The sequence below is a fragment of the Oncorhynchus gorbuscha genome, linkage group LG25, assembly GCF_021184085.1.
Source record: "Oncorhynchus gorbuscha isolate QuinsamMale2020 ecotype Even-year linkage group LG25, OgorEven_v1.0, whole genome shotgun sequence".
NCBI lineage: Eukaryota > Metazoa > Chordata > Actinopteri > Salmoniformes > Salmonidae > Oncorhynchus > Oncorhynchus gorbuscha.
This window is the reverse complement of record NC_060197.1, coordinates 2,866,796-2,880,375: the sequence shown is the minus strand read 5'-3', so window position 1 is coordinate 2,880,375 and position 13,580 is coordinate 2,866,796. Positions and strand designations below refer to the sequence as shown.

The following is a 13,580-nucleotide window of genomic DNA, read 5'->3' as shown; positions in this document are numbered from 1 at the left end:
CAGTCGTGGCCAAAAGTTTTGAGAATGACACAAATATTAATTTCCACAAAGTTTGCTGCATCAGTGTCTTGAGATTTTTGCCATATGATACTATGGAATACTGAAGTATAATTACAAGCATTTTACAAGTGTAAAGTCTTTTATTGACAATAACATGAAGTTGATGCAAGAGTCAATATTTGCAGTGTTGACCCTTATTTTTCAAGACCTCCGCAATCCGCCCTGGCATGCTGTCAATTAACTTCTGGGCCACATCCTGACTGATGGCAGCACATTCTTGCATAATCAATGCCTGGAGTTTGTCAGAATTTGAGTGGTTTTGTTTGTCTACCCGCCTCTTGAGGATTGACCACATTCTCAATGGGATTAAGGTCTGGGGAGTTTCCTGGCCATGGACCAAAAATGTCAATGTTTTGTTCCCCGAGCCACTTAGTTATGACTTTTGCCTTATGGCAAGGTGCTGCATCATGCTGGAAAAGGCTTTGTTCATCACCAAACTGTTCCTGGATGGTTGGGAGAAGTTGCTCTCAGAGGATGACTTGGTACCATTCTTTATTCATGGCTGTGTTCTTAGGCAAAATTGTGAGTGACCTCACTCCCTTGGCTGAGAAGCAACCCCACACATGAATGGTCTCAGGATGCTTTACTGTTGACATGACACAGGACTGATGGTAGCGCTCACCTTGTCTTCTCCGGGCAAGCTTTTTTTCCGGATGCCCCAAACAATCGGAAAGGGGATTAATCAGAGAAAATGACTTTTCCCCAGTCCTCAGCAGTCCAATCCCTGTACCTTCTGCAGAATATCAGTCTGTCCCTGATGTTTTTCCTGGAGAGAAGTGGCTTCTTTGCTGCCCTTGACACCAGGCGATCCTCCAAAAGTCATCGCCTCACTGTGCGTGCAGATGCACTCACACCTGCCTGCTGCCATTCCTGAGCAAACTCTGTACTGGTGGTGCCCCGATCTCGCAGCTGAATCAACTTTAGGAAACGGTCCTGGCGCTTGCTGGAATTTCTTGGGCGCCATGAAGCCTTCTTCACAACAATTGAACCGCTCTCCTTGAAGTTCTTGATGATCCGATAAATGGTTGAATTAGGTGCAATCTTACTGACATCAATATCCTTGCCTGTAAAGCACTTTTTGTGCAAAGCAATGATGACGGCACGTGTATCCTTGCAGGTAACCATGATTGACAGGGGAAGAATAATGATTCCAAGCATCACCCTCCTTTTAAAGCTTCCAGTCTGTTACTTGAACTCAATCAGCATGACCGAGTGATCTCCAGCCCTGTCCTCATCAACACTCACACCTGTGTTAATGAGAGAATCACTATGTCAGCTGGTCCTTTTGTGGCAGGTCTGAAATGCAGAGGAAATATTTTTGGGGGATTCAGTTAATTTGCATGGAAAAGAAGGAATTTGCAATTAATCTGATCACTCTTCATAACATTCTGGAGTATATGCAAATTGCCATCATACAAACTGAGGCAGCAGAATGACACGCATTAATATTTGTGTCATTCTCAAGATTTGTGTCATTCTCAACTTTTGGCCACGACTGTAGATCCCAGTCGGCAGAAAAGTAACCTACATTAGAAAAAGCTAAAAAAGATATCCTAGAAAGGTTAGCCCATATAAGGGAACTAACTAAACAAAAGCTTGATCAGGAATGAGGTAGGTACAGGGGAAGTTTAATGAGCTGTTTCCAGTCATTCTGTGTGTGAGTGCGACAGGCCAGAGAAGCTGATCGGATCTTGCTACTTCCTTATGGCCACAGTCGGCAACACAAGTGACCGAAGTATAAGAGTTCACTGTACCAATGCTCTCTCTGTGTGTGTGTGTGTGTGTGTGTGTGTGTGTGTGTGTGGCCCGTTCACACTGCCCCTCTGCTCCTCATGCTGTGCTGAGAGTCTTGACCACATGAATAATTTATTAGAAAGGGAGTTGCTGCCCCAAATCACAGATCTAGGATCAGCTTACCCTCCCCAATCCTAACCTCAACAGTTGGATGAAGCGTGAAAACTGACCTCAGATCAGCATGTAAGGGTTAATTAATCTTATTGTCTTCAATATGGTATAGCCTATGGGTTGTGATGTGGGACAAATGAATCATGCTATATATGTTACCAAGCCATTGGTTGTATCAGTTGTGAATCTGTCTAGCAGTTATTAAAATATTGGTTAAAGGATGTTATTTAAATGTTGGCTGAATGTTGCAGCACAGTTGGGAGCTATTGATCTGGTCCTAATTAAGAGCATGGTACTTCTATCTGTGTCAGATTAGCTGCCTGCCAACCAGGTAGCTAACAAGATTACAGCAGTCAAACTGTGGCAGTCTGCTTCATTAACATTTGTCTGTGTGTGTTGTCGTGCTTAGTTGTGGTGTAATGTTGATCGATAAAATGAGTTAACGTAGTCAAACAGGCTGTATATGGACACACACACTTGTGGTGAACAAACACACACCGCTTGAATGAGTTACTGGGAATTCTTTATCTGTAAACCGTAATTAAGACAATTACCTTTTGCCTGGTATGTGGGTGTTTGGCTAACTACTAACCACAAACTGTATTAGGGAGTCTAGGGACTTTGGCACAAGGTCATGGGCACAGTGTGTGTTGGAGCTTTGAGCGGGGCCTAGCGATGGAACCTAGGACACACACACCCATTGGCTGTGCTACCTCCTGATGAAAGATACGATTTGGGAATCCCCTTACAGTTGACAGTGTGACACTAAAGTTCTCACATCCTTGAGTACGGTTTTAAGAAGCAGCAGACATGTCACTGTCTCCCTCTTTTCCAAGTCTGTAATATGACTTTCAGCAGAACTCTATAATGTTCCATAACAGGCCTATAGGCCTACCTCTCTGTTTCACTATCTGGTCTCTCCTTGGTACTGGTATTTATTAGGATCCTCATTAGCTGCTGCAAAAGCATCATCTACTCTTCATGGGGTCCACATGAAACATTACCTAGTACAGAACATTATTAGTCAAGGACTGAAATACATACATTTAAAACATCACACCTAACCTACATATCCGTACATACACAATATCTAGGTCTAATACATAGTACAGTGCAAATTACAATAGAAGGGATGTATATAAAATGGTTGTCTCTCTCCACAGTCCTCTTTGTGCAGTAAGGTGTTCTTTTTATCTGGTTTTAATCCTAGCTTGAGTTACCTGGGGTGGCAGAGTTCCATGTAGTCATGACTATTTAACACTGCGTTTCCCAGCCTCTTCTGGACCTGGGGACTGTGAAGAGACCTCCGATTGCATGTCTTGGGCTGTACCGATGAGTGTCCAAACTGTGCCAACTGTATGAACGGACCGTTCGGTACCATCAATACCTCACACAAAGACCAATAGTGATGCAGTCAATCTATCCTCAACTTTGAGGCAGGAGAGATTGACATGCATACTGACATTCACCTCCGTGTACATCTAAGTGCGATACGTGCTGCTTTGATCTGAATCAACTGCAATTTACCGATGTCCTTCTTTGCTGCACATGACCACACCGTTGGGCAGTAGTCAAGGTGGAACAAAACTAGGGCCGGTTGGATCTGTCTGGACAGACCTCTTCCCATTTTAGCAACTATTGAGTCTATTTTCTGACCATGAAAGCATGCTATCTAGGGTTACACCCAGCAGTTTAGTCTCCTCAACTTGCTCAATAGCCACATGATTAAATAATAGATTTAAACAAGGTTTAGCGTTGAGAGTAATTTCTCCCAAAAATTATGCTTTTAGTTTTGATATTTAGCACCAGCCTATTGCTAGATGTCCATTCTAAAACTGACTGGAGATCAATGTTAAGTGTATCAGTTATTTATTTTTCTGTTGTAGCCGACATGTATACTATTGAGTCGTCATTGTACATAGACAAACAGGCCTTATTCATGGTCAGTGGAAGGTCATTTGTAAAAACAGATAACAATGGCCCTAGCAGGCTGCCCTGCGGTACACCACACTGAAATTAATTTGTATGAGATAGGTTTCCATTAATGAAAACCCTCTGAGTTTTATTAAATGGGTAACTCTGTCCATAATAAAGCAGATGATGCAAATCCATAACACCTAAGTCTTTTTCAGGAATAGGTTATGATCAATGACATCAAAAGCTGCACTGAAGTCTAACAAAACAGTTCCCACTATCTTCTCTATCAATTTCTTTCAGCCAATCAGTCATTTGTCAGTGCCGAGCATGTTGATTGCCCTTCCCAATAAGGATGCAGAAAGTTGGTTTTTAATTAGTTTTCTGTAAAAAAATAACTTTAATTGATCAAATTTTTCCCAAAAGTTTGCTCACCACTTTTAACAGGCTGATTTGGTTGGCTCCCTTGTCTCTCTTATAGACTATCCCTCTGCCTTTCTTTCCTTGTCCATTATCTTTCTTGTCCGCTCTGTCTGCCTTTATATTTCTCTTCTCCCTGGTGGTAAGGGAGAGAGAGGGACTGTACTTTAATGAATTGTGCCAATAAAGACAGGTTAAATGCAATTCTCTCTCCTATTTTTCGCTTAGTCTCTCCCTCCCGAAAGTAAGGGTGTCTTGTATTTGTAGTTATGATGATGTATGTTAAGGGCTTCTTTCCTTGATGTTGAATGAATAACAACAATACTCATTTTCTACTCTCCCATCCTCTCCTTCCTCCTCCCTCTGCAGGTTTGCTAAGAACCTGTCCCCAGACAAGATCAACCTGAGCACGTTGAAGGGCGAGGGCCAGCTCACCAACCTGGAATTGGATGAGGAGGTACTGCAGAGCATGTTGGACCTGCCCACCTGGCTGGCCATCAACAAAGTGGGCTGCAACAAGGCTGCCATCCGGGTAAGAGAGAGGGCGACATGCGCACACACACCTGCACTCTGGGTGGTGCTTTTGCCCTTTGTCACTCTCCTCAGATGAACCCCACCATCTTAGTCCATATTTCAATTTTACTGTCTGCTACCTCTCACCCTGCCCACCCCCCTCTCACTCCCCTCTCACTCTCCCACTCTTTCATTCTCTCTTCTCTCGTAATGTTAGCGGTGGATATAGAAGTGCACTGAGATGAACTGTGTCTGTATGCGCACATCATCTGACACTCCCTGGAGATGGTGAATGGAGCAGAATAACAACAAACTCTGTTAGTCAGGTCTCTACTACCAGCCATCTCCTTCCTCTTCTGAAACCCCTTCTGTTTTCTTTGCCCAAATGATTCTCTCTTGTATTTTATCTCTGCTGTCTTGGGTCTTCATCTTATCCCTGTGTCATGACCTTCCCTTTTACATAGCAGGCAATATATTCTAACAAGTATAGTGGGGAGCTGCCCAGCGTTGAAACTGTGAAAGGATAAAGTTTTGTCTTCTGAAATTGCCTTGAGTTATGTCTGTCTGGCTGTTCTCCTAGACGAGGCCCATTTGAGTGTCACTAACTTAGCTTTATTGATGTGTCACACTCGCTGTGTGTTGTCCTTGGTGTAATGCTGCGGTCGCAATGGCCCAATCATTGAGGTAATGTGTGCTGCATACGTGTGTACCTGGTCCTCGGTGGCCATGCTCTTCCTCTGCTGAGCAGACTTGTACATGGCCTCGCTGAGTGACTTGGCGTACTGGACCATGGCTTTGAGCTGGGAGTCAGTCAGCACCCACAGCAGGTCATCTAGGATCAGGATCAGCTTAGAGGCCACCACGTTACAATCATTGGAGTTTTGCCAGTGTGTCACAGAGTTCTGGTCATCTAGCCTAAAGGAACAGTGGGCTTGGTCATCTAGCCAATAGGACCGGTGAAATTGTGGGCGTGGCCCACTTAGCCGGGGAGGACCGGTGGGCGTGGCCCACTTAGCCGGGGAGGACCGGTGGGCGTGGCCCACTTAGCCGGGGAGGACCGGTGGGCGTGGCCCACTTAGCCGGGGAGGACCGGTGGGCGTGGCCCACTTAGCCGGGGAGGACCGGTGGGCGTGGCCCACTTAGCCGGGGAGGACCGGTGGGCGTGGAGCCGGGAGGACCGGTGGGCGTGGCCCACTTAGCCGGGGAGGACCGGTGGGCGTGGCCCACTTAGCCGGGGAGGACCGGTGGGCGTGGCCCACTTAGCCGGGGAGGACCGGTGGGCGTGGCGGTCCCCCAGCTGTAGTTTAACTTCTCTAACACTTAGGCTATGGAAGAGATTACTCTCTCTGTCTGATTTAGATGCCAGCACGCATACAGTCGCGCACACCATCTTCTGTTACAATACAGATGCCCATCCTCATTGGAGCGGGGACACACAAACCCACAACTCAGGCACCCAAAAACTGTTAATTTCCATGTCTAAATCTCTGCTCCAAACTCACCTACAGGTGCAGGCTCTGCTAAACCATTTCAGTTCAATGACTGAAGAAGTCAAATACAGTTTTAGTGTAGTAATTCAATTTGCGCCACATATCTAAATATTTATTTCAGTGTTTATAGCCTTTTAACTCGTTGTGGGGGAAGATGAACATACCCAAATCTGCATATCACTCTTTGGTGTAAAAGCTATTTGATTTGACACGGGCATGATTAAGAGGGTCTGCTCAGAGGGATTAGTGTAGTTTGGGGAGGAGTGGAATGTGCTGGCACTGACTGCTTCTCTAGACTGTGTCCTTGATTCATTCTCTCAGCCTGCCTCTCTCATTTCAGCTGATTTACATTCACAGCGATTACATTTATTTCAGGAATAGACTCATTCAAATGCATTTCAGGAAAATATATAAGAAATATGTGACTGTATTTATAGCATATAGGTTAAATACAAGAAAATATGATCATATTATGGCTGTGCCGATGTTGTTTGGCTGACTAGATTGCAGGTGTATGATATTGAACCAATATTACTGTCACATCGGAGCTTGGCTGGCTGACTAATTCCTTCTCTTCATTGACAGATCCCATGGACCAAGCTGAAGACCCACCCCATCTCTCTGGTAAGTCCCGCCCTCCTTCCCACTATTGCTGACACGTTACAACTGTTTTAGCCACTTGTCCACCCCCCCACACACAAAAGGCCTGTAACAACATGGGCAAATAAGGTGACTTATTATCACTGGTATTGACAATGGAAGGCTGCTGCTCTCTGATCCCATGTATTATACACCATCTCCTGCTGTTGTGGCCTTGAGCAAAAGGTACTTAACTCCCCACAAAGTAAAATGCTGCCCTGATAGCCTACTATAAAACACGTGGTCCGTCAACCCTCCGTCTGGAGAGCTACTGTATAAGACGCGTGGTCCGTCAACCCTCTGTCTGGAGAGCTACTGTATAAGACGCGTGGTCCGTCAACCCTCCGTCTGGAGAGCTACTGTATAAGACGCGTGGTCCGTCAACCCTCCGTCTGGGGAGCTACTGTATAAGACGCGTGGTCCGTCAACCCTCCGTCTGGAGAGCTACTGTATAAGACGCGTGGTCCGTCAACCCTCCGTCTGGAGAGCTACTGTATAAGACGCGTGGTCCGTCAACCCTCCGTCTGGAGAGCTACTGGATAAGACGCGTGGTCCGTCAACCCTCCGCCTGGGGAGCTACTGTATAAGACGCGTGGTCCGTCAACCCTCCGCCTGGGGAGCTACTGTATAAGACGCGTGGTCCGTCAACCCTCCGTCTGGAGAGCTACTGTATAAGACGCGTGGTCCGTCAACCCTCCGTCTGGAGAGCTACTGTATAAGACGAGTGGTCCGTCAACCCTCCGTCTGGAGAGCTACTGTATAAGACGCGTGGTCCGTCAACCCTCCGTCTGGAGAGCTACTGTATAAGACGCGTGGTCCGTCAACCCTCCGTCTGGAGAGCTACTGTATAAGACGCGTGGTCCGTCAACCCTCCGTCTGGAGAGCTACTGTATAAGACGCGTGGTCCGTCAACCCTCCGTCTGGAGAGCTACTGTATAAGACGCGTGGTCCGTCAACCCTCCGTCTGGAGAGCTACTGTATAAGACGCGTGGTCCGTCAACCCTCCGTCTGGGGAGCTACTGTATAAGACGCGTGGTCCGTCAACCCTCCGTCTGGATAGAGCTACTGTATAAGACGCGTGGTCCGTCAACCCTCCGTCTGGAGAGCTACTGTATAAGACGCATGGTCCGTCAACCCTCCGTCTGGGGAGCTACTGTATAAGACGCGTGGTCCGTCAACCCTCCGTCTGGGGAGCTACTGTATAAGACGCGTGGTCCGTCAACCCTCCGTCTGGGGAGCTACTGTATAAGACGCGTGGTCCGTCAACCCTCCGTCTGGAGAGCTACTGTATAAGACGCGTGGTCCGTCAACCCTCCGTCTGGAGAGCTACTGTATAAGACGCGTGGTCCGTCAACCCTCCGCCTGGAGAGCTACTGTATAAGACGCTTGGTCCGTTTCCCCCTTTTCTCCCCAATTTTTGTCTCATCGCCTCAACTCCACAGCGTGCTCGGGAGGCGAAGGTCAAGTCATTCGTCCCCCCTAAACTGCGCTTCTTAACACCCGCCCGCTTAACCCGGAGGCCAGCCGCACCAATGTGCCAGAGGAAACACCGCTCACCTGACAACTGGAGGCGCCTAATGATTTTATTTCAATTGACTAATTTCCTGATTGTTTATATTTTTGTTCAGTATAGTTAACCAGACAAACTTACACTGTTATTATTTTACCTGCTGCACAAATACCTGTCTCTCTTCCAACTCTGACAACAGCACACTGGCACACGCAGGCGACGTGAACACCAGGACTTTTCCAGGATTTGCATTGCTGACCAAAAATGAGCTATAACTGGGCAAATAATTAATTAGCAATAAATATCAACAAATGTGCAAACACGGGTATGTTCGCTTTGATCTCAAAAACACATCTCGTGACTGATTGAAAGACTGCACGTGCCTGTCAATAAAGTCCTACAGTAATTATCCTCTGAAGTGCTCGGCAGAGATTGAGGCCAGTGTGCTATACACTAATCTGGATGCCACTCATCCTCTTCTGATGGGAGTAGCCTCATTGCAAAAATCAAAAATCTTTTTTAAATTTTCTTGTCCATTCCAACTTAATCTGTTCTTCATGTCCGACTTTTAAATGTTTTTTTTAAACTTTCATGGGCAAGCAGACAACCGTTAATGTCTTGCCCTGGTGTGTGTGTGGTAATCGTCTGCATCTCTGTCTCCCAGACCCTGGACAAGGTGGTAATGGAGATGAGCACCTGTGACGAGCCCCGCCCTCCAAATGGCCCGTCTCCCATAGCAACGGCCTCGGGGCAAAGGTGGGAGCTGGTGCTCTTTCTCTCTTTTTCTCCCCCCCTTTCAGAGGGTAGTTGTGTGTAAGTGCATGGTGTCTGTCTGCCTGTCCTTGTGCAATAGGGCTGAAAAATATTTTACTAAAAAACACCTGCATTCAGTTCATCCAAATCCAGCCTTCAATTGCCTACCTCCTCCTCTTCCCCCACTCCCCCAGTGAGTATGGCTTTGCTGAGAAGGTGGTGGAGGGCATCTCTCTGTCCATCAACTCCATCGTGGTGAAGATCAGTGCCAAGGCGTTCAACGCCTCCTTTGAGTTGAGCCAGCTGCAGGTCTACTCTGTCAACACCAGCTGGAGCCTGTCGGACCTCCGCTTCACACGCATACAGGACCCACACAGAGGAGAGGTGGGTGCGCTGCATACACGCATAGAGGGGTATGTAACCATGGCAACCCAGTGTGTGTGTGTAAATATGGCTACCTGTGAGTCCCTCAGATCCTGACGTTTAAGGAGATCAGCTGGCAGATGATCCGCATCGAGGCGGACGCCATCCAGAGTGCCCAGAACGAGATGCTGAGTGCCCCCATCCGTCTCATCACCAACCAGTCCAAGATCAGAGTCACCCTGAAGAGACGGGTACAATACGCCACACACATGCGGGCATGGAAACACACACTTAGGTGCAAACACACACACACCCGTCTCATCATCAACCAGTCCAAGATTAGATGTCACTCTGAAGAGGCCGGTAGGACGAACACACAGCACACTGATACACACTGACCCGAAATCAGTGGCAGTCTGAAGAGACGCAGTCACACACACACTCAGAACAGTCCTTGGTCTAATAGAATAGAGAACAGTATGTGGGCCAACAGCCTGCAGAATCAGCTTCAGTAAACAAAGATCTTTATCTCACACACCAGCAAGCCCTGCAGCCACTGTGTGTTTAAACAGACAAAAGTGTGTGTGGGTTGTATGCACACTCCTTTGTCTGTGTGAGTGAAAACAAAGATGTACCAGATGACTGTGTGCTGAGTATGTACTTTCTCCAGTCAGTCAGTCAGTCATGGAGTGTGTGTGTAGTCAGTCAGTCATGGAGTGTGTGTGTAGTCAGTCAGTCAGTCAGTCATGGAGTGTATGTGTAGTCAGTCAGTCATGGATATGGAGTGTGTGTTCTCCAGTCAGTCAGTCAGTCAGTCAGTCAGTCAGTCAGTCAGTCAGTCAGTCAGTCAGTCAGTCATGGAGTGTGTGTGTAGTCAGTCAGTCATGGAGTGTGTGTGTGTAGTCAGTCAGTCATGGAGTGTGTGTGTGTAGTCAGTCAGTCAGTCATGGAGTGTGTGTGTGTAGTCAGTCAGTCAGTCATGGAGTGTGTGTGTGTAGTCAGTCAGTCAGTCATGGAGTGTGTGTGTGTAGTCAGTCAGTCAGTCATGGAGTGTGTGTGTGTAGTCAGTCAGTCAGTCATGGAGTGTGTGTGTGTAGTCAGTCAGTCAGTCATGGAGTGTGTGTGTGTAGTCAGTCAGTCAGTCATGGAGTGTGTGTGTGTAGTCAGTCAGTCAGTCATGGAGTGTGTGTGTGTAGTCAGTCAGTCAGTCATGGAGTGTGTGTTCGTAGTCAGTCAGTCAGTCAGTCAGTCATGGAGTGTGTGTTCTCTAGTCAGTCAGTCAGTCAGTCAGTCATGGAGTGTGTGTTCTCTAGTCAGTCAGTCAGTCAGTCAGTCATGGATATGGAGTGTGTTTTCTCCAGTCTGGTGACTTTTATTACATCTCCCATTGATGATTGCACCTTTTGAATAACACTGTTTTGGTTCAACACAAGAAGCAATGTGTGTATCTTCAGATGAAGGACTGAAACGTGGTGTGTGTGTGTTTGTATCCTGTATGTATAAAGCATCTGGTGTGTGTGTGGGGTCTATATATAATGAGTATTAATGTTTGTCTTTTGTAATGAGTATTAATGTCTTTTGTATGTAATAATCTATGTAGAATGTGTTTATCTCCAGTCCAAGGACTGTAACGTGGTGGCCTCTAAGCTGATCCTGATACTAGATGACCTGCTGTGGGTGCTGACTGACTCCCAGCTCAAAGCCATGGTCCAGTACGCCAAGTCACTCAGCGAGGCCATGGACAAGTCTGCTCAGCAGAGGAAGAGCATGGCCACCGAGGACCAGGTACACACGTATGCAGGCGCACGTAGACAGGGACACACACACACTTACTCACGGAGGCAGGTAGACACACACGTGCGCACACAGGCCAGGAAACGCGCACACATATACACACACTTACTTAACAACTAGCTATGTGCTCAGTCACTCCTCTGTCAGACAGACCTACAGTGGAGAAATGATTTGCCCCAGTCGTGTACCCTTCTGTCCACACTTAGAGTAGATGCCAAAATCTTTCTCTCCCTCTTTCTTCCCCCTCATCTCTCTCACCCGCTCTGTTATGGTCTGGTAATTAGTCCTTGTGCTCCAGGAAAGGATGTTTGGTTCTTTGTCGGATTTCTTATAAGCATCTGGATTAGTTTCCCGCTCCTTGAAAGCGACAGCTCTAGTCTTTAGCTCGGTGCAGATGTTGCCTGTAATCCGTGGCTTCTGGTTGAGATATGGTCTTGAGTGGAGATCATCCATCTTATTTTCCAGTGATTGCATGTTGGCCAATAGAATGGATGGCAGAGGTGGGCTACCAACTTGCCAACAAATTCTCACAAGGCACCCTGATCTCCTCTCCCTGTATTTCCGTCTGATCTTCATGCGAATGACAGGGATTTGGGCCTGGTCTCGGAAAAGCAGTATATCCTTCGTGTCGGACTCATAAAATAATCCCTGTTCCGATATCCAGAAGCTCTTTTTGGCCATAAGAGATCATAGCAGCAACATTATGTACAGAACAAGTTGCAAACAATGTGGAAAAACCCACACAAGATAGAACAGTTGGTTAGGAGCCCATAAAAATCCCCTATGGCGCCATTATCCCAAGCAACACTAGTTGGATGCACTAATAAAATTGATCACTTGTTCACTTAATTTTATTTGTGTCTGTCTGCTTTTCCATATGTCTCTGTGCCGGTGTCTGCATAGTGTCTGTATTTTTTACGGTCTCTGGTCTGTATCCAGGAGTCGTCGGCGCCCCCCTCAGCCCAGCAGGTGCGTAGCCAGCAGGTGTCATCAGGCACAGCGGCTGACCAGAGCGCCACCATGGCTAATCTGTTCGCTGCCTTCGACGTGTGTGAGACCTCCCACCACCTGCAGATCACACACCTCGACCTGCACATCTGTGACGACATACACGCCAAGGACAGAGGTACACACACACAGACGTATGACACGTGTGCACACACACATAGTACATAGACACGCCTGCTAATACACACATACAAATGTAAAACACACACAAACTTCAGACAAATGTTTGACTGACTGGCTGATACCTACACATCAAGTTGGGCTCTGACTCACATTGGACCTTTGCGCATTACCTTATCTTCTGCCTCTGTGTTTTTCCCTCCCTCCCTCCCAACCCTCTCTCCCTCCCTCCCTCCCTCCCTCCCTCCCTCCCTCCCTCCCTCCCTCCCTCCCTCCCTCCCTCCCTCCTCCCAACCCTCCCTCCCTCCCTCCCAACCCTCTCTCTCCCTCCCTCCCAACCCTCTCTCTCTCCCTCCCTCCCAACCCTCTCTCTCTCCTCCCAACCCTCTCTCTCTCCCTCCCTCCCAACCTCTCTCTCTCCCCCTCTCTCTCTCCCTCCCTCCCAACCCTCTCTCTCTCCTCCTCTCTCTCTCCCTCCCTCCCAACCCTCTCTCTCCCTCCCAACCCTCCCTCTCCCTCCTCCCAACCCTCTCTCTCCTCTCTCTCTCTCCCTCCCTCCCAACCCCTCTCTCTCTCTCTCCCTCCCTCCCAACCCTCTCTCTCTCTCTCTCTCCCTCCCTCCCAACCCTCTCTCTCTCTCTCCCTCCCTCCCAACCCTCTCTCTCTCTCTCTCCCTCCCTCCCAACCCTCCCTCTCTCTCTCTCTCTCTCCTCCCTCCCAACCCCCTCTCTCTCTCCCTCTCTCTCTCTCTCCCTCCCAACCCTCTCCTCCAACCCTCTCCCTCCCTCCTCCCAACCCTCCCTCCTCTCTCTCTCTCTCCCTCCCTCTCTCTCCCTCCCTCCCAACCCTCCTCTCTCCTTCCCTCCCAACCCTCTCCTCCCCTCCCAACCCCTCTCTCTCTCTCTCCCTCCCTCTCTCTCCCAACCCTCCCAACCCTCCTCTCTCTCTCCTCCCTCCCTCCCAACCCTCTCTCTCTCTCTCTCTCTCTCCTCCCTCCCAACCCTCTCTCTCTCTCTCCCTCTCCCAACCCCTCCCTCCCTCCCCCTCTCTCTCTCCCTCCCTCCCAACCCTCTCCTCTCTCTCTCTCTCCC

General features: G+C 48.1%; 1 protein-coding gene across 8 annotated transcripts in view; it reads left to right on the top strand.

Moving 5' to 3' along the window:
- LOC124014303 (UHRF1-binding protein 1-like) overlaps nt 1–13,580 on the top strand; it is a 61,714-nt gene that overhangs the window by 11,276 nt on the left and 36,858 nt on the right. For all 8 annotated transcript variants that reach the window (XR_006835002.1, XR_006835001.1, XM_046329134.1 and 5 more), the window contains exons 2-8: nt 4,669–4,831; nt 6,888–6,926; nt 9,116–9,207; nt 9,399–9,588; nt 9,678–9,818; nt 11,185–11,352; nt 12,301–12,487. Coding sequence is in view for 6 of the 8 variants with exons in the window: in XM_046329131.1 (XP_046185087.1) it covers nt 4,669–4,831; nt 6,888–6,926; nt 9,116–9,207; nt 9,399–9,588; nt 9,678–9,818; nt 11,185–11,352; nt 12,301–12,487 (980 nt within the window). In the remaining 2 variants the exon portion in view is untranslated. The remainder of the gene's footprint in view (nt 1–4,668; nt 4,832–6,887; nt 6,927–9,115; nt 9,208–9,398; nt 9,589–9,677; nt 9,819–11,184; nt 11,353–12,300; nt 12,488–13,580) is intronic.